The following is a 23,923-nucleotide window of genomic DNA, read 5'->3' as shown; positions in this document are numbered from 1 at the left end:
GGAGTTTAATTCAGATAAATGTGAGGTGCTGCATTTTGGGAAAGCAAATCTTAGCAGGACTTAAACGCTTATATATTATAAAGTCCTAGGGAGTGTTGCTGAACAAACAGACATTGGAGTGCAGGTTAATAGCTCCTTGAAAGTGAAGTCACAGGTAGATAGAATAGTGAAGAAGGTTTTTCGTATGCTTTCCTTTATTGGTCAGAGTATTGAGTACAGGAATTGGGAGGTAATGTTGCGGCTGTACAGGACATTGGTTAGGCGACTGTTGGAATATTAAGTGCAATTCTGGTCTCCTTCCAATCGGAAAGATGTTGTGAAACTTGAAAGGGTTCAAAAAAGATTTACAAGGATGTTGCCAGGGTTGGAGGACTTGAGCTACAGGGAGAGGCTGAACAGGCTGGAGCTGTTTTCCCTGGAGGCTGAGGGATGACCTTCTAGAGGTTTATAAAATCATGAGGGGCATGGATAGGGTAAATAGGCAAAGTATTTTCCCTGAGATGGGGGAGTCCAGAACTAGAGGGCATAGGTTTAGGGTGAGAGGGGAAAGATATAAAAGAGACCTAAGGGGCAACTATTTCACACAGAGGGTGGTACGGGTATGGAATGAGCTGCCAGAGGAAGTGGTGGAGGCTGGTACTATTGCAATATTTAAGAGGCATCTGGATGGGTATATGAATAGGAAGGGTTTGGAGGGATATGGACCGGGTGCTGGCAGGTGGGACTAGATTGTGTTGGGATATCTGGTCGGCATGGACGTGTTGGACCGAAGGGTCTGTTTCCAAGTTGTACATCTCTATTACTGTATGCCAGTGCTTCTTGTGGAAGGTCAAGTTGTGGCCACGGCTTGGAGGAGTTGATGGGGGAGGGTAAGGGGGCAGATATTATTGGGGGGATGTGAAGAAATGGTTCTTTGTCTGGGGAAGCATAAAGGGCTCCTGGGAGCAACTGGATTGTGGATACTGAGTAATAGATTGGGCTTGTAGAAAGTACGCCCACTCCTCTTGGACCACAAGCTGTGCTGTAAAGGCCCTGCCCTTATTCAACCCGACCACAACACTGTTAACTCGCCAGATTTCCTGAAGTAGCTTGAGGTAAAAATTAATATCACGGTTAAACAAAAAGACATGCAGCGTTATTAAAATATGTAAATGGGCGACTCACCTTATGTGAGGGGTTGGTTACTTGCCTCTCATTGTGCCTTTGTTTAAAATGGAAGTTTTGACGATGGGGAGGGTGTTTGTTTTAGCTTTTTGTTTCAATATTTAAAGTATTTGACTGATCTGAACTGTGTACCTGTTTTGGACGTTGAGATTCATCCCGAAGGTGCTTGTGGAATTCACCATTGCAAAGTCCATCCAGAGTGGAAAAATCTTCACACTTCCACATTTCTGTTCTCCACTTGACTGGAGCATCAGAGGCTGAGGGTGACCTTATAGAGGTTTATAAAATCATGGGGGCATGGATAGGATAAATAAACAAAGTAATGTCCTGGAGTGGAGAAGTCCAGAACTAGATGGCGTAGGTTTATGGTGAGAGGGGAAAGATATAAAAGGGATCTAACCAGCAACTTTTTCATGCGGGGTGGTATGTGTATGGAATGAGCTGCCAGAGGACGTGGTGGGCATTGGTACAATTGCATCTGGATGCGTATATGAATAGGAATGGTTTGGAGGGATATGGGCCAGGTGCTGGCAAATGGGACTGATTGGGTTGGATATCTGGTCGACATGGACGAGTTGGACTGAAGGGTCTTTTTCTGTGCAGTACATCTCTATGACACGATGACGTCTGGCCATGCCTATGTAGTTTCAGATTTAGATCTTATGATTGGGGGATCTATCACAACAACTGGCATTCTGGTGAATGGTGGGAGCCTAAAGTAGAAAATAGCTATTAGCTGTTTACTGTAACAGCTTCAGGGCTTCCTTTCACTGTTGCACCTATTGAAGATTGGTCTGCTGGGTCACCTATTGCAAAGTGTTTACAGCACTGAATCAGGCCATTTGGTCCATAAATTCATGCTGGTGTTTATGCTTCACATGAGACTTCTTAGTTCTTTTTCATTTAGCCCCATTTTTTTGATCTAACCGCATCCTTCTTTTCATTTCACTGTCATGTTTTTCCTTCCTCTGCTGTTCACCTTAACCACTTCCTGTCATCGTGAGTTTCACATTCTAAGTGTTGCAGAGTTTAGGCATTTTTCCACTGATTACCTTACATTTGAGGCCCCTGGCTCTGATGTTATACACGTGGGTGGAAGTATCTTTTCTCTGACTACCTTACCAATTTTTTTTTATAATCAGTCACCCTTCAGTCTTCTGTATCTAGAGAAAAGAGCCCCAGTCCGTTCACTCTTTGTTAATAGGTATAGCGTCTCAATTCTGATATAATTCTCATAATTCTTAGGTACTTTTAGATCCATTTATATAATATAGAGATCAGAATGCTTCCCAGAATGTACCAACCAAAGTTCTGTACAGTTCTAATGTAACCTTTATTACTTTTCAATTTATCCTTATGTAAATGAACCCCAATGGATGTTCAAGCTTATTGCATATAATTATTAACCTGCACAGCTACTTCTTTTGATCACTGTAAATGTATTCCAGATCTCTCTGTTCCAACATCCCAGTTATGCAATTAATTTCCAGAGAATATGTGGTCTCCTTATTACGTTTTCGCTATTGCCATTCATTTAGCAATTATACATCTGTTCTGTGTATTTATTACTTCAGAGTCTATGATTTACATCAATAGTATAAGAAAGTAAAGGCGCAGAAAAAAATTCAATTAATAGAAGTAAACTGTCAGGAATGATTACAAGAATGAAAGCCCATTAATGCTGCTTCAGAAGTAACTTCAAATCTTTTGGTGTGAGCATGGGTAAGTCTCTCAGTATTGCAAAAATCTTAATTTAGGAAACAGGTTACTTTGTCTAATTAGTGTCCTAATACATTTTTAATGATAGTTTTCTTTCATTTATGCTGTCTTTTTATTTCAGCTTCATTGAAGATACTCATCCAGCCTGTTTCCCAGGCTGTACTGGCTGGTCAGGCAGTGAGACTCTTTTGCCAAGCTGCAGGGCATCCGAATGTTGAATATCAGTGGTTTCGAAAGGATGTAGAGGTAATGGATAGAAGAGTCTTCCCAGTAGTTGCATCATTCAATTTAATTCAACTTCATATTTTTTCAAAACAGCTGAATGCAAGAGGAGGATATAACAATGACTAAAAGTGACATCATGACATTTAACCAAGTGTTGCATTGGTATAGCTGTGGTGAAATTGTAGTCAATGGGAATTAGAGGAGAACTGGTTCGAATCATCCGTAGCATACCTGGTTGTTAGTTGCAAATCATCTCAGTCCTTGGCCATCTATGTAGGAGTTCCCCAGGATATTAGTCATAGCTCAACCATCTTCAGTCCTTTCATCAATGATCCTCGCTCCATCAAAAGGTCAGAAGTAGGGGATGATGTTTGCTGAAGATTGAATACCATTTGCAACTTTTCAGATATTGATGAGGTCCCTGTCCATACGCAGCAAGACCTGGACAACATTCAGGCTTGGATTGATAAGTGGTAAATAACAATGGTGCTAAACAAGTGCCAGGTAACAATATCTGTAACTTGAGGGAATCTAACCATCTTCCCTTAACATCTAATAGCTTTACCATCACTGAATGCCCCCACAACCAATATCCTGGAAGTTACCATTGATCAGGAATTGAAGTGGACTAGCCGTATAAATTGATGGTTACAACACAAGTCAGAGGTTGAGAATTCCGAGGCAAGTAAGCCTGAGTCCCAAAGTCTGTCCTCCATCATCTACTAGGCACAAGTCAAAGTGTAATAGGACCTTCTGCACTTGCCTGGATAACGGCAGCTACCACAAAACTCTAAGCTTGACACCATCCATTTCAAAGTTTTTACTTGACTGTCATGCCATCCGTCAAATTGTAAACATTCATTCTCTACTTCACCAAGGTACAGTGGCCAAGCCACCTACACCAGCCTGCCTTGAAACTATATTGCTGTTCTTTTACTGTTGCTGCATCCAAATCTTGGAATTACCTTCCTATTCGCACTGTCTAACAGTCTGCACTGGATGAATTGCAATGGTTTATGATGGCAGCTTGCACCACCTTCTCATGGGCAATCAGAGATAGGAAGTATTTTCAGGGTGGCAAACAGCAACTAGTGGTGTGCCACAGGAATCAGTACTCAATTATTTACAATATATATTCATAACTTGGATGGCAGAAGTATCACTGAGTTTGCAGGTGACAGGAAATAGAGATGGGAAGACAAGTGGTAAGGATGATACAAAGAGTATACTGAGGGATAAAGACCAGTTAACTGTGTAGGTGGAATTTAATGTGGGAAAATGGGAGGTCATGCACTTTGCTAGGAAGAATTGAAGAACTGAATATTATTTAACTGGTGAATAAATGTAGAAAGCTGCTGTACAGAGGAACTTTGGAGGCCTCTTGTTTGAATCATTAAAAGCTAGTATCCAAGTTCAAGGGCTAATGGGGAAAGCAAATGGCCTTTAGTTCAAAGGGAATGGAAAATAAAAATCAGGAGAACTTGCTAAAATTGTACAAGGCCTGGTCAGAACACAGCTGGACAACTGTGAAGAGTTTTGGTCCTTTTATCTAAGGGAAATAAAATACTGGCATTGGTGGCAATCCAGAGAAAGTTGACGAGGTTTATCCCAGCTTTGAAGGCATTTTCCTTTGAGAAAAGATTGAGTGGGTTAAGTCTGTACTCACTGGGTTCTGGGAGAATGGGAGGTGATCTAACTTAAATATGTTAGATTCTTAAGGGACACAATAGCATTAATGTGGACAGTTTGTTTCCCCTTGTGGGAGAATCTAGGACAAGAAGGAGTAATCTCAGAGAAAGGAGTCGCCCATTTAAGACAGAGATAAGTTGGAATTTCTCATGAGTGTTGTGAATCTGGAATACTTTACCACAGAGATGTGTAGAGGCTGGGTCATTAAGTATATTCATGTCTGAGATAGACAGATTTCTAATTCTAAAGGAGTTGAGTGTTATGGGAAAATGGCCCGAAAGTGGATTTTTTATTTCTTAGATCAGCCATGATTTCATTGACTGGACACAATCGGCCACTTCTGCTCCACTGTCTATGGTTTTATGGTCTTCAGACCCTTCTTTGCACTGCCTCCATGACTCATTGCAATGTAAAGAAACCTCAATACACACATGACATGCTATATCCTCATCTATCCCACTGTTTAGCAAGAAGAATATGTAACACTAAATAAAATCCAAAACATGCAAACATCTTAACTATCATATAATGAGAAGTGAGTGAATGGATGGTGATGGACGTGATGCAATCAATTGAATATCTATAAAAGTTGATAGATATTTTTGGAATTAGATGAATTTTTTTCTGTTCTTTGACACAGATTCCAAATGGCAATACCCCAGAGCTTGTGATTAATCCAGTTTCTGTAAATGATACCGGGTGGTACATCTGCAGAGTGAACAGTGGCTGCTTTTTTGAATTTAGTCTCTGGGTGCAACTTGAAGTTTATAATTTCAGTGCTGTCTGTGGTAAGTTATAATGTCTGTTGTAAATATACTCTGTAACATGATCATCAGTCTTTGTTCTATGCTGCATATTGATAATGGACAGGATTGAAAGTTTCCCTGCTGACCCATTTTAAAGTGCAGTGGCAGTGTAGAAACAAGACATACTGGACAGGAAAGTCTCAGCTTTGTAAGATTACCTAAGCTAGTGGAACAACTTGCTGTGAGATGGGGGAAAAACAATCAAAACAGGTTTTCTGTCTTCATTGTGATCTCTTCCTTTCATATTTCAGAATCACAGAATGCCTACAGAGTGGAACCAGGCCATTTGGCCCAACAAGTCCACACCAACTCTCCAAAGAGTACCCCACCCAGACCCATTCCCCTACCCCATTACTTTATATTCCTCCGGCTAATGCACTTAACCTACACATCCCTGAATACTATGGGCAATTTTTTTAGCATGGCCAATTCACCTAACCTAAACGTTTTTGGACTGTGGGAAGAAACCAGAGCACCCGGAGGGAACCCATACATTTGTTCATATATTATGACAGAGATGGAAGAAGTCTGTCATTTCAGAGAAAAGTGAGGTCTACAATTTCTAGAGATCAGAGTCGAGAGTGTGGTGCTGAGAAGGCACAGCAGCTCAGCATGATTCCTGATGAAGGGCTCATGCCCGAAACATTGATGCTCCTGCTCCTCAGATGCTGCCTGGCTGCTGTGCTTTTCCAGCACTACACTCTCAACAATTATTACTCCATAGGGTCAGAATTAAAATAAAAATATTTTTGCACAGATTCCAGCATTGTCTACTTGCTCTGTAGTAGACTTAGGTTGAAAAGATCCATCACTGGATTATTATTGATTTATTACAAAACAAACCTCATTCAATTAAGATGCAAAATTGGTTAACACATAGCTTGCATCTGAATATATAAATGTTTACCCCTCTATATAATACAAAACATGTAACTATATATACACAAACAACCCTTAATTGAAAGGAAAGTCAAACAGATTTCTCTGTCCAAACATTCACTTCCAAAACATTCTAACTAATCGTGGTTACTTTTGAAGGCCAAAAGAATAGAACAGATAAAGATAAGGTTGCAAATTCTGTTGATCTGATGATATTGCTTGCGTGGTCAAGTCACAAATCACACACAGTTGCCTGTGGAATCTTGGCAAACTCAGCTTGCACAGAGTCATATAATGAGAAGTTCCTTCAATCACTCTTAGAGAAGAACGATCATGTTTCACCCTGATCTCACAGCCAAAGGCATTTCAGAAACAGGAGAGCTGATCTGGGAAGTTGCTTACTCTTTAGTTGACTTCTGTCCAAAAAGTTCTGAATCCAAATATTCTCCAAGCCCAAAGCACTGTTCAAATGCCCCTAGCAAGGATCACCAGCAATATAATCAATTAGAACATAGAACATAGAAGAATACAGCGCAGTACAGGCCCTTCAGCCCTCGATGTTGCGCCGATCAAAGCCCACCTAACCTACACTAACCCACTATCCTCCATATACCTATCCAATGCCCGCTTAAATACCCATAAAGAGGGAGAGTCCACTACTGCTACTGGCAGGGCATTCCATGAACTTACGACTCGCTGAGTGAAGAACCTACCCCTAACATCAGTCCTATATCTACCCCCCCTTAATTTAAAGCTATGCCCCCTTGTAATAGCTGACTCCATACGTGGAAAAAGGTTCTCACTGTCAACCCTATCTAACCCCCTAATCATCTTGTACACCTCTATCAAATCACCCCTAAACCTTCTTTTCTCCAATGAAAACAACCCCAAGTGCCTCAGCCTTTCCTCATAGGATTTTCCTACCATACCAGGCAACATCCTGGTAAACTTCCTCTGCACCCGTTCCAGTGCCTCCACATCCTTCCTATAGTATGGCGACCAAAACTGCACACAATATTCCAGATGCGGCCGCACCAGAGTCTTATACAACTGCAGCATGACCTCAGGACTCCGGAACTCAATTCCTCTACCAATAAAAGCCAGTACGCCATATGCCTTCTTCACTGCACTATTTACCTGGGTGGCAACTTTCAGAGATCTGTGTACATGGACACCAAGATCCCTCTGCTCTTCCACACTACCAAGTAGTCTACCATTAGCACAGTAATCCATCTTTTTATTACTCTTACCAAAGTGAATCACTTCACACTTAGCTACATTGAACTCCATTTGCCACCTTACTGCCCAGCTCTGCAGCTTCTCTATATCCCGCTGTAACCTGCCATATCCTTCCTCACTGTCTACAACTCCTCCGACTTTCGTATCATCCGCAAACTTGCTCACCCAACCTTCTAACCCTTCCTCCAGGTCATTTATAAAAATGACAAACAGCAATGGTCCCAAAACAGATCCTTGCGGAACACCGCTAGTGACTGCACTCCAAGATGAACCTTTGCCATCAACTACTACCCTCTGTCTTCTTCCAGAGAGCCAATTCCTAATCCAAACCTCCAACTCACCCTCAATGCCATATCTCTGTATTTTCTGCAGTAGCCTACCATGGGGGACCTTATCAAACGCCTTACTAAAATCCATATATACCACATCTACCGCTTTCCCCTCATCTACCTCCTTAGTCACCTTCTCAAAGAATTCAATAAGGTTTGTGAGGCACGACCTGCCCTTCACAAAACCATGCTGACTATCCTTGATCACATCATTCTTATCCAGATGTGCATAAATCCTATCCCTTACAATTCTCTCTAAGACTTTGCCCACAACAGAAGTGAGACTCACTGGCCTATAGTTACTAGGATTATCCCTACTCCCCTTCTTGAACAAGGGAACCACGTTTGCTAGCCTCCAGTCCTCTGGCACTACTCCTGTCAACAAAGAGGACACAAAAATCAAGGCCAATGGCTCTGCAATCTCCTCCCTTGCTTCCCAGAGAATCCTGGGATAAATGCCATCAGGCCCAGGGGACTTATCTATTTTCACCCTTGCCAGAATTTCCAACACCTCTTCTCTACATATCTCAAAGCCATCCATTCTACTTATTCGTGCCTCAGTATTCATATCGACAACAATGTCCTGTTCCTGAGTGAATACTGACGAAAAGTATTCATTCAGCGCCTCCCCAATCTCTTCAGCCTCCACACGCAACTTCCCATTACTATCCTTGATTGGACCTATTCCTTCCCTAGTCATTCTTTTATTCCTAACATACCTATAGAAAGCCTTAGGGTTTTCCCTAATCCTACCAACTAAGCACCTTTCATGTCCCCTCCTTGCTGCTCTTAGCTCTCTCTTCAGGTCCTTCCGGGCTACCTTATAACTCTCAATTGCCCCTATTGAACCTTCACGCCTCATCTTTACAAAGGCCGCCCTCTTCCATTTAACAAGGGATTCCAACTCCTTATTAAACCACGGCTCCCTCACACGACCCTTTCCTCCCTGCCTGATAGGTACGTACTTATCAACGACACTCAATAGTTGCTCCTTGAACAAGTTCCACATATCAATTACGCTCTTGCCTTGGAATCTACTTTTCCAATCCACACATCCTAAGTCATGCCTCAACGCATCATAATTTCCCTGCCCCCAGCTATAACTCTTGCCCTGTAGTACACACTTATCCCTCTCCATCACTAGAGTAAAAATCACCGAATTGTGGTCACTGTCCCCAAAGTGCTCACCTACCCCTAGTTCTAATACCTGGCCTGGTTCGTTACCCAGAACCAAATCCAGTATGGCCTCACCTCTTGTTGGCTTATCTACATATTGTGTCAGGAAACTCTCCTGCACAAGTTGCTTGATATCCAAGAAGACTTGTTTTATTCCTTATATTGAAGGTTTTTACTGACTGAAGGCTTATCAACGACTTATTTTGAAGCTATCCAGATCTGCATGGAATTTTGAAATAGATTTCATTTTCCATAATCCTTTCAAACTCAAAAAGGTATTAAAAAGAATCAACTTCACAACACATGGGATGTGAGTGTATTTGGAAAATGCAGTATTTGTTGCCTGTCCTTAATTACATTTGAAAGCAGTTAAGAGTCAAATAGATTATTGTGGACATGTAGGCCACACCAGACAAAGTTTGTAAATTTCATTTCCTAAAGAACAGTCATGAACCAAATGAATGTTTTACCCCAATCTTTGATTGTTTAATGATCACCATTACTGTGACTTCCTTTATATTCCAGATTTTAATGAATTCATTATTTGAACCCAGAAGATTAAGCTGGGACTGTGGATTACTAGCTGAGTGATGTAACTGCAATTCCAATTCTCTCTTGCTTTAATGTCCTTGCTGAAAACTGCAAGTTCATGACCATTGAATAAATAACAGACCAGATTTGGCTGTGCTGTGCCTTGGATGTACCATGATGACAAATGCAGAATGACCACAATGCTGAGGCTTATCTAATATGGTTTGTGCTGCATCACTGATTTCACAACCGGCAGCTTTTATAGAACTTGGCCACACTTGGGATTGTGAACTGTTCTGTTAACCACACTATCAGGAGGAGGTGGATGCTTTGGAGATGGTACAGAAAATGTTTTCCAGAATATTGTCTGCTGTGGGTGTGCGGGTCGGGGGTGGGGGGTGTTTAGCTATGAAGAAAGGTTGGACAGACTGGGTTTGTTTTTGCTGGAATTCAGGAGGTTGAGGGGCAACCTGGTAGAAGTTTATAAGGTTGTGAATGGCATGGGTAGGCTGGAAAGTATGTGACTTTTTCCAGGGTGGAGGGATCAGTTACTAGGGGACACAGGTTCAAGGTGTGAGAGGGGAAGTTTAAAAGAGATGTGCAAAGGATGGTGAGTACCTGGAATGCACTGCTAGAGGTGGTGGTGGAAGACACAATAACAGCAATCGTCAAAAAATGTGGTGCAGGAAAAGCGCAACAGGTCAGGCAGCATCCTAGGAATTGGAGAGTCGACATTTCGGGCATAAGCCCTTCATCAGGAAGGTGGATGTGGAGAAGGGAGCTGAGAGATAAATTGGAGGGTGGTGGAGGGAAGGTAGCTGGAAAAATGATAGGTCTTGTGGAGGGAGGAGGAGAACGTCCTCAAGGTGAGCATCCTTGGAAGAGGCTTCACAGTAAGGTTATAGAGACTGAGAGAAAGTGAGGACTGCAGGTGCTGGAGATAAGAGTCGAAAATTGTGGTGCTGGAAAAGCCTCCTCACTCCATAAGGCTTATCGTCTTCCCGGTTACCTTCCCCACCCCCACCCCCACCCTCCTATTTATCTCTCAGCCCCGCTTCCCATCCCCGCACATTCCTGGTGAAGTGCTTATGCCTGAAACTTCGACTCTCCTGCTCCTCAGATGCTGCCTGATCTGCTGTGCTTTTCCAGTGCAAAACCTTTCGACACTGATCTCCAGCATCTGCAGTCCTCACTTTCTCACATCAACAGCATTTAAGAAGCAACTGGACGAATGCATGAATAGGAAGGGAATAGAGGAATATGGATCCTGTAAGTGAAGAGTTTTACTATGGAAGGACAAAATGAGTCAGTGCAGGCTTGAAAGGCCAACGGGTCTGTTCCTGTGCTGCATTGTTCTTTATTATCCTTTGCACATCTCTTTTAAACGTCCCCTCTTGAACCTTGAACCTGTGTCCCCGAGTAATTCATCCCTCCACTCTGGGGAAGAAAACCTCATACTTTCCACTCTATCCATGCCATTCACAATCTTATAAACTTCTATAGGGTTGCCCCTCAACCTCCAGCATTCCAGTGTAATTACTATAATGAGGTGCCTGTCAATTCTGTTTGGTTGACTGCATTAAGTGCTTATTGAAGTCTATGAAGTGGGAGTTTGAGTGTAAATAGCTGTTTTCTTAAGAAATTACATAGTTAAAGGAAGTTAAATGTGATGTATTTGTCAAAAGGCAGTCAAGAACTCTGTTCTGATCTTCTTTAATACTCACAACTTCCCTTACTCTTGGTGTATTGGTACCTGTTTAGTGGTCAGAAAATGGTGGCTGTGTGGGCAGATTTCTAGGCTTCAGTGTCTAAGCTCACATAGAAAATGATGTCATTTAGGCTAAATAACAAGCGATTGTTAATATGAAGCCCGTCCTGACAAGTGCCAAAGTTTACAGGAGAAGAAAAGAGAATGGAGGATGCAAAAAGAACTGACTACAGGAAACATTTATTGAAGCAATAAATATTCAGAACTGTCCACTCCATTCCAAAGTAATTCCAGTGAACAACAGTGAGACAGGTCTGATAAAATATGAACAGCTTACAGCTTACTCCCGTACAATGGGTTTCAAGATGCCTTCAACATAGCCGGAGAGATTCTCACACAGGGTCCCATTGCCTGATACGATGGGACATCCTGGTGTGTTGGCTTTGTGTATCTTTGGAAGGCAGTAGAAGTTGCCTACGCGAGAAGTACGTGGGATGAGGGCGCGTCAGGAACTCTGAAAGACTGGATCCAAAGTCCTGATCAATGTGTTTAGTTCACGGGTGTGCTGTTTGGTTGGATCGGCCGGAGGTTGCCTGTATAGTTCCTGGTTGTTCAGTTGTCCTGATGAAGGGCTTTTGCCTGAAATGTTGATTTTCCTGCACCTTGGAGGCTGCCTGACCTGCTACACTTTTCCATCACCACTCTAATCTCCAGCATCTGCAGTACCCACTTCTGCCTATTAAAAAAAATTGTACTGAGCAAGAAAAAGAAAGGTATTTGGGAGTGGGCAGGAGTGCAGAATAATCAAATCTTATTGAATGGCAAATCAGGCTTAAGGAATGGGTTGGCCTTTCTCTGCTTCTAATTTATATGGAACTCCCTGACATCAACAAGCTTGCAATTCCAGCCAGGGTTGCTTCTCAACTAACCTAGAACTCTCACCCTCCAATTCCTGGAGCCCTATGACCATCCATCCAAAGCTGTTGAGTTCCATTTAGTGAATCTAATGCATATCAGAGATTGAAATTTTATCTCTCTTGATGGATGTGGTCCAGTACTAGCGATATATTCTACCAGAAGATCCAACATTTTAGTGACTTCATCAGCAAGATAGTCTACTTTTGCCGAACAATAGCTTTACATCTGAAACTATGTTTAAAAAGAATCTTTTTCTGCTCTCTAAGCATCTCTAAGCTGGTCAACCTTATGCTTTTAATTTTTCACTCATAGGATAAGGACATTGCTGGTTGAGTCAGCATTTATTGACCATCCCTACTTGTCATAGAGTCATAGCGATGTACAGCACAGAAATAGACCATTTGGTCCAACTCATCCATGCTGACCATATACACGAGAAAAATCTAATCCATTTGCCAGTATTTGGCCCATATGCCTCTAAACCCTTGCTCTTTATATACCCATCCAGATACATTTTTAAATGTTGGAATTGTACCAGCCTCTACTACTTCCTTTGGCATTTCATTCTACACAGTCACCGCCCTCTGCATGAAAATGTTGCCTCTTAGGTCCCTTTTTAAATCTTTCCTCTTTCACTTTAAATCTATGCCCTCTAGTTTTTTGACCCTCCTACCCTGGGGAAATGGCTTTGACTGTTCACCCTATTCATGTCCCTCATGATTTTATAAACTCGATAAGTCATCCCTTAGTCACCAATGCTCCAGGAAAAATCGCCCCAGCCTATTCAACTCTCCCTATAGCTCGAACCCTTCAACTCTTGCAACATCTTTGTAAATCTTTTCTGAACCCTTTCATATTTCACAGCATCCTTACTGTAGCAGGGAGACCAGAATTCACGTAGTGTTCCGAAAGTGGCCTAACCAACGTCCTTCCTGTACAGCTGCAGCATGACCTCCCAACTTCTTTACTCCATGCACTGACCAATAAAAGGCAAGCATACTAAATGCCCTTGAAAAGGTGGTGATGCGCTGACATTTTGTACTACTGAAGGCTATTTCATGTTGATAAAACCATCATGCTTTTCGGGAGGGAGTTCCCAGATTTTGACCCAGTGCTACTGAAAGGATGGCAATATATTTCTAAGTCAGACTGGAGTGGCTTGGAGAAGAACTTGCAGGTGATGGCATTCCCAAGTTTCTGCTTCTATTGTCCTTCTAAATGATAGTGGTTGTGGATTAACAAAGTGTTGTTTAAGGAGCCTTAGTTCTCACTGTCTAATTTCTTACAACAACAACAAGGTTTCTGTATTATGTGCCTCTATTTATAGAGCCAAAGATCCCATATATTTTGTTAATTGCTTTACTGTATTGACACATTCAAAGACATGAGTAGTGGGCCTTCCAGTTGAAGGTATCCAATTAGGAACCCACCACCATAATTGCTGTCCAATTAGGGATGGCAGGCAAGTTGATGAGTCAGGATTTTAAATCAGCTCTGTGGATTTAAAGGGCTCTCTTACAATGGCTGCACAGAGATTAGATCATCACGCCTTAGAGGAGCTACTTCTGAGGAAACTGAAAGAAGATGCAAAGTTGACAGAAGTCTCCTCCAAGAACTGCTTGAGGTATTGTGGTTACCGTTATTAATATCACCCTCCGTTAAATGCTGCTATCATCACAAACCCTGACATAAGGATGCCACATACCACACACCTCCCCCACCCCCCCCCCCCCACTCCCACCACCAACACTGCAAGTCTTGTTCACGAGTGGCAAATAACTTGCCTTCTCTAAGCTGCTGTGTTCCAGACAAGTGATCTGTCCACTTTTGCCAAGTAGCTACCATTGCCTTTCCATCAGTGCCTTGCAGAATGTTTTGGGGAAGGTGGAAGAAAGCAGGAAGGTGTTGGAATATGTTTTGTATGATTCAAAAGAAATTCTTTCCACTGTGCACTATCCTGACCAGGGAAAGTTCTTCCCAGAAATTCTGGCTGGAGTCAAAATAGTTGGTTTCATTGTGATTATAAGCCTAACTGTTTTGTGTGCTCTGTGCCTCAATTTATAAAGCCTACAATCCCACATTAATTGTTTTCCTAACCTGTCTTGTCATATTTCAAAGAATTGGGCATAAACACTCCAGCCCTCACTCTCCATGCTAAAAACAATAAATGCATGCATTGTAATATTGGACCATTTGTGCGTATTGTCTCTGTTTAGCCTTTGTACCACACTATGTCACCTCACACTTTTCTATGTTACTGTTACGTATCACCCATTTGTTACCTTGTTTATATCCTCTTGAAGAAATTTTCTATCTTCCTCACTGTTTACTCCACTTCCAAATTTCATGTCCCCTGCAAATTTCAAAATTGTACCCTATACACACTGGTCTAAGCATGTTTGTGGACATTGACAACATATACACATCCTGTTAATCACAACTTCACATTTTTAGGTAGATTTTCTAAAACAAACTTTTAATGTTCTCTACGAGGGCGCAAAGCTTCAACTAGTTGACCACAAAGGGAACCACAAATAGAAGCTTCAATATCTCTCGAAGTATTAATTGCTGGTTATTTTATATTATACTAATGTGCATACATTAATTATGCAGATTATTAGGGTGGATTTTAAGGTCATGCCATTTTCTAAAGTCACAAAGTGCATTTTACACTCAGCAGAAAGGAAAGGATCTGTGCTTCTTATGGTAAAAAGCTACAAAAAAGTTGTTGAAAAGTAGTAGTAATTCAAATTATACTTCCTCTTTACTATTAGATGCAGAAAATGGTATTATGGCTATGACTAATACCGTTATGCAAAGGAGAAATTGCTGTTTAAATGCGAGCTATCTTAGGTGATGGAAACTAAGATGAAGATTTTTGGGAACATTGCCAGCTGCGTATACTTTCCTGTAAAACACGTCTTGATTAGGAAGCTTCTCCACTGTGATAATGGATAAATTCTTTAAATTTTTACCATTAGAATCAAATACTTTGAATCTATAGCAATAACAAGAAATGTTGTTTCTTCTGGTGGCATTCAGGTACCAAAGGAGGTGAAGTTAAAAATTAGGATGTTAGAAGGAGCAGTTTGAGGGGCCATGTGGCCTACTGCTGTGTGCTTTTTTTTATGCGTTCTTAAGGGAAGCAGAGGAAAAATGAACATCTTTATTTTGTCATGGGTTGTGGGGACGTGGGGTAGGGGGGGAGAGATGCTGCTGCCAAGGGCAACACTTATTGCCCATCCCTAACATTTGCCCTTGAACAAAGTGGCTTTCAGGGCCATTCCAGAAGACCGTTAAGAATCAGTCACAGTGATGATCTAAAGAGGGGCAAGAACAGCAAGGTGAGAAGACACCATAAAATGCAGGGACAGACATATATTGCGTTAATCATTTGTTATTCATTCATGGGATATGGCCATCACTGGCTAGGCCAGCACTTATTTCCCACCCCTAATTGTCCAAAGGGAAGTTAACATTGTGGGTCTGGAGTCAGATTTAGACCAGAACAGATAAAATCCTTCCCTAAAGATATCAGTAGATTTTTCCTAACAATTGTTTCATGGTTATCATTTGATTCTCAATTCTAGATTTTTTTGTTGAACTCAAATTTCAGCATTTACCATGGTGAGATTTGAACTTGAGTTCTGAGAACTGGGAATTTCTGGGTGTTTGGATTAATAGTAAAACAATAATGCCACTAAGCTGTTGCCTCCCTTATGAATTGATTGAATTTATTACGTGTGCCGAGGCACAGTGAAAGCTTTGTCTTGCGAACAATATAGCAGATGACATAGTTAAGTAGCATAGATAAGTAAATAATAGGTAAACAGGGGCAAAAACAAAAACACAGGTACAGGCAAATGTTAAGAGTTTGAGAATCCATTCAGTATTCTAACAACATTAGGGTAGAAACTGTTCCAAAACCAGCCGGTGCATGTGTTCAGGTTTCTGTACCTTCTCCTCAGTGGTAGAGGTTGTAGAAAACATTGCCAGGGTGGGATAGATCTCTGAGAATGCTGGCGGCCTTTCCTTGACAGCGGGCCTGGTAGATGGATTCTATAGTTGGGAGGCTGGCTTTTGTGATTGTCTGGGCTAAGTTCACCACTCTCTATAACTGTCTCCAATCTTGAATGGTACAGTTGCCATACCAGGTAGTGATACATCCAGACAGAATGCTCTCGATGGCGCACCTATAAATGCTGTCAAGGGTATTCGCCGTCGTGCTAAATTTCCTCAGCTGCCTGAGGAAGAAGAGGCGTTGTTGGACCTTTACAACCAGTGCATCCACATGAAGAGTCCAAGAAAACTTGTTGTGGATGACCACTCCCAAGAGCTTGATACTCTCACTCATTCCACCTCTGTGCTGTTAATGTGTAGGGGAGCATGAGTAACATCCTACCAAAAGTCAAGAATGAGTTCCTTGGTTTTACTGGCATTGAGAGCTAGATTGTTCTCAGTGCACCATTTTTCCAGGTCTTCCACCTCCCATCTGTTATCTGTTTTGTCGCCATCTGAGATTTGACTGATCATGTTGGTGTTTTGTAAATGGCATTAGTCTAGTATTTGGCGATGCAGCCATGGATATACAGCGAGTAATGGGTGCTGAGTATGCACCCCTGGGGAGGCTTCAGTGTTGAGTGTTAGTGAGGATAAAATATTGTCCCCAATCTTTACTGATTGTGGCCTGTGGGTCAGGAAACTGAGGATCCAGTTGCAGAGAGTGGGGCTTAGTCTGAGATCACTTAGTTTAGTAATCAGTCTCGAGGGGATAATAGTGTTGAAGGCTGAACTGTAGGCAATGAGTTTCAGCCCAAGGAGTCTGCTTCACCATTCAACATGATTACGGCTGATAATTCTCATCTGCTTTCCTACCTTTTCCCCATGCCCTTAATTCCCTTATTGATTAAAACTCAATTTATCTTAGCCTTGAATATAATTACTGACCCTGCCTTGACAGCCCCCTATGGTAAAGAATTCCATGGATTCACTAGCCTCTGATGGAAGCAATTCCTCCTCATCTCTGTCTTAAATGGACGATCCCTTACACTGGCATGATGCTCTCTGATCCTCGCAGCACCTACTCTGCCAAGTCCCCCCTAAGAATCTTTCAAGAAGGCAAGATAAAAATGAATCCTTCAATAAAGTTTCAATAAGTTCATCTTTCATTCTTCTAAACTCCAATGAGTACAGACCCAACCACTCAACCTGGTCTGATAAAATCTATCCATGCTCAGGAGTAATCTAGTGAAACTGCTTTGCACTGCCTCCGATACTAGTATTCTTTCATGAGACAAAGGGACCAAAACTGTTCACAGGACTCTAGCTGTGACTTGACTGGTACATTGCATAGTTTTAGCAAGACCTTTGTAGTTTTATTCTCTATTCCCTTTGAAACAAAGGCCAAAATTCCATACCCTTTGGAATGGACCTGTTGAATGTATATGCAAGCTTTTTAGACCCCCAGATCCTTCTGTTGCATGTTGCTGCAGTCTTTCACCATTTAAATAATAATCAGCTCTTCCATAACTTTTGCCAAAGATTTTCTTTTCCGTTTATTTTCCTATAAAGGGGACTGGGAAAGAAGGGAACAAATCAGTAGGGTGACCATTCAGCAAGGGGAAAGTGAGGACTGCAGATGCTGGAGATCAGAGTCAAAGGTGTAGAGCTAAGAAAGCACAATAGGGCAGGCAGCATCCAAGGAGCAGGACACTCGACGTTTCAGGCAACAACCCTTCATCTGGAAGGGCTGATGAAGAGCTCTTGCCCAAAACTTCAATTCACCTGCTCCTCGGATGCTGCCTGACCTGCTGACCAATCAGGAAGATGAGTTTATAAAAATAAAACAAAAATTGATGGAAATCCTCAGGATTAGGAAGTATGTGTGGAGTTGCATTTCACCTGCTCCTGGAGAGACTCCCCACACCCTGCTACCTCTGTATTAACCCTCTTACAAAAGCTTCCTCACAGCCTACAGCTTTTCCCATATGTTTTGTCAGCTACCTAGTTCCTTTCACTGCTGCTTAGAGATTAGTTTGTTGTATTTGTTCATAGATTGTGGGTGTGATAACCCCTGCTAGGTCCATGGGGAAATCACTTGTAGAGATTGTTGGGTATGAGTTCCCTGAGTAACCAGCAATGGCCTACCCAGCTGGAACTCATTACCTAAGCCCTTAATAAAGCAGACACCTCTGTGGTTATGTTCGTGCCTGGGTGTCATTGGTGAAGGAATGTGTGGTATCATCAATGCTCTCGATGCCTTTAGAAGGAGGTGGGCACCATAGGGGATACTGTGCTTTATTTCCTTTTCCGAGTCCATTTTTATTTAGCCCCTTCCCTTGTGCCCTACCTCCCTCTTACCTTTGATGGTTTGCATTGCCCTTAATGTGCTTTTGTGTGTAAATATTGAATTGGCTACTCAGGTGATTACTGTTAGTAGTTAAAAGGAAAAAAATACAAAAGAGAAGACACGGTGATTTTGGCGGTGGGTCGGTCACTCAGTTCTGCGTTATAGCACTTCATATTATAGGAATGGACACAAAAGTAAAGCAGAGTTCGTCCGTGGTTGTGTTCATGCCCAGATATCATTGGAGAAGGAGTATGTGTGTCTATTAATGCTCTCAATGCTTTTACGGAGAGGTGGGCACTGTGGAGGATACAGTGCTTTATTTCCCCCACTCCATTTTTATATAGCCCCTTCCTGCCATCCTTACCCGTACCTCACCTTAATGGTTTGCTTTGCCCTTCATGGGCTTTGCGTGTGAATTTCTAATTGACTGCATGGATGATTTGCTGGTGATGGTTAATAGTTTAAAACAAAAAAAACACAATGACTTGGAGGTGGAAAAGCTGTTCGGTTATATGTAAGAGCACTTCCGGATATGAGAAATAAAATAGCGGAGTCATGATTAATTAGCTCAGATGATTAGAGCATGGTGCTTATAATGCCATGGTCATGGGTCTGGTCCTCATACTGGCTAATGTTGCTGGCCTCCAGCTGAGACTTTGATTCTTAGGGCTCCTGTAGCGCAGTAGTAGTGTTCCTACCTTTGAGCCAGGAGGACTGGGTCCAAGTTTTGCATTCTCCGAAGGTGTGTGAGAACATCCCTGAGCAGGTTGATTTAATTTTTAAAAGACAGAGCCAGGGAGCTACAGGACCTGGAGTACTTTATTTCCCCCCTTCAATTCCATTTTGATTTAGCCCCTTTCTGCTCTCCCTACCTCCTATCACCTTTTAGTGGTTTGCTTTACCCTTAGTGGGCTTTATGTATACATATCCAGGAGGATTTACTGCCAGCCATTAATAATAAAAAAAATGTCATAGTGATTTGGTGTTGGGAAGAACCATTCAGTTGTGTGCAAGAGTACTTCTGGAAATAGGAGGAAGAAATGGGAAGCAGAGCCAAGAGTGGGTCTGCAGAAGTGTAGGGACACCCACAAAGGGGTTAGGGAGGGAGTTCCAGAATTTTGTCCCAGTGACTGTGAAAGAATGGCAATATACTTCCAAGTGAATGGTGCTAGAACTGCATTCATCAAGGCAAGTGGGAGTATTCTGTCACACTTCTATCTTGACTTGTAAATAAGTGATAGACAATGGGAAAACAGGAAACAAGTCATTCCCCAAAGCACTCCTAATCTCTGACCTGTTCTTGTTGCTACAGTTCAGTTTCTCGTCAATGGTAACCCCCAGGGTGTGATAATGGGGACTCAATAATAATTATGCCATGGAGAGTCAAGAAGTGACAGCTAGATTCATGCTTGTTGAAGATGGTCATCAGTTGGTTACTGTGGCATCATTTATCAGCTCAAACTTGGATATTGTCCAGGTCCTGTTGCATCTTCACTTCTGTCAATTGCTCTGGCACATTTAAGGATACTAAAAATACTGAAAATTTGAAGTACATGAATTTCAACTTGGACAAAGTATTCCAAGCAAACATATCCTGACAATTGATATAAAAAAGCATTCCAAGCAGAGATAGTTAGGTCGTCTTGCCTTGTTTTTGCTTATTTGTAAAGAATGAAGAACATGAGCAAAAGAAATATATCTGATGAGCATGGAATGGACTGTGTATATCTAGCAATAAAAAATGTGGGCTTTAGTTCAACAGTGTTCTGTTTCTGTTGATGAATGAACATTATACATCACAGTGCAATATTCATTTTCTCTACATTCTTAAAATTCCAAATAATTCAAGTTGCTTTTTTTCTTAACATAAACCTAAACTAAAGGTCACTTACTGTAAACTCTATAGTACTAAATCTGCCCCAATATCCACAGCTAGGTGGCACTGACTTCAGAATGATTAGTTCAACAGGGGGTTGTTTTTGAGACTGAAGTTTTTTTACCTATGACTAACTGTGGACTGTTTTGTTTTAAGCAAAAGTCTTCAACTTCCAAATTGACCATCTCAGTCCACTTCCCTGCTATCGATAAAAGTCATTATCCCAGACGACAGCCTATTCTTTTGATCTTTTGATGGTTTGTGACCATTTCCTCAGCCACCCTGAAGCAAACTCAAAACATAAATCACTGAAAATCACTTCAGACATGTTATTGCATTTGCCTGTAAAGTCACCATAATCTTACCAAACCATAGGGCAGCTCTCTTGTTAAAGAGAGATGCCTGGTTTTGTTTTAATTTGATTTATTTCTGTAACATAAACTGAGAAATAGTGAAAAGTATGGTTTTACATGCTATCCAGACAAATTGTACCTTACATAATTACACCAGGGTATTAGAACAGAATGCAGAATATAGTGTTACAGCTACAGAGATGGAGCAGAGGAAGAGCAACTCCAATATATGAGAAAGGTTTGTTTATAAGTCTGATAACAGTGGGGAAGAAGTTGTTCTTGGCGGTTTGACCTGAGGATCACCACACCTCACACGAGGGGAGAGGTTGAGGAGGAGTGTCCTTTGTGGTAACCTCATGCAGTATGAGAAATTATTTGCATTTGCTTGTGATGGTTTGGTGAAGAAGATTTCTAGTAGCTTGACTGTGTACTGTAAATATCTAAAAAAAAGATGCAAAGAAGAATGTCAGTGTAGTTCTGAGGAAATATATATTAGGTTTTCAATCAGTGAAGGTTTTGGGGTTTGTAGTGATGACCTCTGTGGCTTCATCTCATGATTCCTGGTCGAGAAAAGTTAACTGTTTTGTGCTTCATTTTGCAATACAAACTAAACATAAGCCAACAAATAAAGGGAACAAAGAATACATTTTTGGTCAAGTTTGGACATTATAATAACATAAATTATGAACCTCAATTCCATATTGGTAAGGACCTGCCAAAATGATTAAATTAATCCTGATGTCAGAAAACCAGTGTATGGCTGGGGCCTTCATTTGACTGGAAACTTCTCTTCTTGCAACCAAACAGCCTTCTTACTTTCTGATCATTGTGCCCCCACCCCACTAATCAGTCACTACTTTTTACCAGAACCAGGGTGCACCAAGCTGTGGCATCCAAATGATGCCCAGCATTAAGATCTGCCAGTGGGATAACCACAAAGTTCTCTAACCTGAGAAGCTGGGCTTGTTCCCTCTGGAGCAAAAGAGATTGAGGGAAGATTTGATAGCGTGTAGAAGATTCTAACTGGTTTAGAACAACAATGACAAGCTGTTTCAATTAGTGCATGATAAAAGGACTAGCGGATTCAGGTTTAAAGTAATGAGCAAAAGATGCAGAATAGGTGTGAGGAAGAACTTTCTGTTTAGTAATGACCTGGAATTTGCTGCCGACGTTTCGGGCATCAGCCCTTCTTCAGGACTGTTAGACATATCCAGTGCTTTTTTTGGTGGAGGCATCCCATAGCCCTCTTAAAAAGCTGATGTTGTGTTACCTGCTTTCTGTGTTTTAGGTAAAGCTCACATGTCTGTTAATTCCCTAAGATATAGGTAAAGTCTGTGAGTGATTTCACAATGCTCTTCTTTAAATATGAAATCCATTTGAGCGTGGTGACTTGTCTAATTATCCTCATCTTACCAGTAGCAGTCTCATATAATTTTGATTTTATTTAATATTCCCTTCTCCATCTCCTTATGCAGTTGATCGTTTGTGGCATTGACTTGTTTCAAAAACTGCCACTGGTGCTGATAATAAAGCAGACCAATCTCACATTCGGGTCTTTAAAATTGAAAGTGCAAATATGTTTGGGGATCCAGCTGTTGAAATAGAATTATTTTCTTACTAGGAAGAAGATTCTATACCTCTGAGACCAGTCTTCAGATTATAAATCAGCCACAAACCCAAAAACTAAAGGTAGGAGATACACTTACATTGGAATGTACTGCAATTGGAATACCACTGCCACGTTATCAATGGATAAGAAATGGATTACCAGTCAGCAATGGTTGTGAAAGACACTACAAAGTAAGTTCCAGTGCATTATTGTTGTTTAACTGTACCCTGTGAAAAATATATCCGCTCTAAACTTACAACTTTCTTTCTCATGTCCCCTTTTGATTAGATTAGGTAGGCACAGACTAAGAAAGGTGATGAAGAATGCAAGGACATGCAAACTCTGGGTGAATGAGGTTGATGAGCCACAAGTGCAAATAGCTGTGTGGGAATTTGGTGCTATGGTAATAGCCGAAATATGGCTGATCAATGCTGAGGACTTAACATCTCATATACAAGGGCATAAGGTATTCAGAAAGGATAACAAAAAGATAAATTGTTGGTACTGATCAGGGAGAATGTTGTAGACAGACCAAAGAGGTAGCCTTAAGGGGGCAAGGACAGAATACATTTGGTTAGAGTTGAGAAATGACAAGGGGATCGTCATGCTGCTGTGCATATTCTGAAGGCCTCTAATTAGTGAATAAAGGGTAAAGGAACATATCTGCAGTGGAATCACAGAACCGTGCAAATACTATATATCAGGAATTTGGTAGACTTTAATTACCCAAATATCAATTGGAATTATTGTTAAAATTCTGTAAGAATATTAAGAGTAAGGAGACAAAAGCAATCTCTGAAATGTGTGGAGAATTTCCTTGTCAGAGATTTTCTCAGTTCAGCTACACAAAAGTCATTGTTGGACCTGACGTTAGGAAAAGAGGAAGACCAAGTGGACCAAGTATCTCTGAGGGAACACTTGGTTAAGAGTGATCATTAGATGATGATGTTTAGATTGTGAATAGAGAAAATCAAGGAACAATCTAAAATAGAACTTCTAAGTTGGAAGTGGGCTAACTTCAATGGGATGAGATGGAAGTTAGCCAGGATAAAATGGAACCAAAGACTAGCAGGAGTAATGCCGGCATAGCAATGTGTGATCTATAAGAGTAAGTTGTTTCAGGTACAGTCTAGGCACATTGCAAGAAAAGTGAAAAGAAAGGGAACTGAAGCTAAAGCTCCTTGGATGATGAGGGAGATAAAGAATAGACCAAAGTATATAACACACGTCAGTATAATTCTTCACGTGAGGGTGAGGTGAAATACACAGAATTGAGAGGGCAAGTGGAAAGAAAATAAGATGGCTCAGTCAGAAGGGGACAATAGAGGGAAAGCTAGCATTAAAGTGAACTCA

General features: G+C 41.4%; 1 protein-coding gene across 5 annotated transcripts in view; it reads left to right on the top strand.

Moving 5' to 3' along the window:
* malt1 (MALT paracaspase 1) overlaps positions 1–23,923 on the top strand; it is a 145,453-nt gene that overhangs the window by 60,043 nt on the left and 61,487 nt on the right. For 3 of the 5 annotated variants that reach the window (XM_072573668.1, XM_072573647.1, XM_072573639.1), the window contains 3 exons: positions 3,005–3,129; positions 5,438–5,585; positions 22,583–22,761. In XM_072573668.1, coding sequence (XP_072429769.1) covers positions 3,005–3,129; positions 5,438–5,585; positions 22,583–22,761 — 452 coding nt within the window. The remainder of the gene's footprint in view (positions 1–3,004; positions 3,130–5,437; positions 5,586–22,582; positions 22,762–23,923) is intronic. The other 2 variants (XM_072573657.1, XM_072573678.1) reach the window with 2 other exon arrangements.

The sequence above is a fragment of the Chiloscyllium punctatum genome, chromosome 1 (genome assembly GCF_047496795.1).
Source record: "Chiloscyllium punctatum isolate Juve2018m chromosome 1, sChiPun1.3, whole genome shotgun sequence".
In the NCBI taxonomy this organism is placed as follows: Eukaryota; Metazoa; Chordata; class Chondrichthyes; order Orectolobiformes; family Hemiscylliidae; genus Chiloscyllium; species Chiloscyllium punctatum.
Note: the sequence above shows the minus strand (reverse complement) of the source record. Positions and strands in the feature narration are given on the sequence as shown.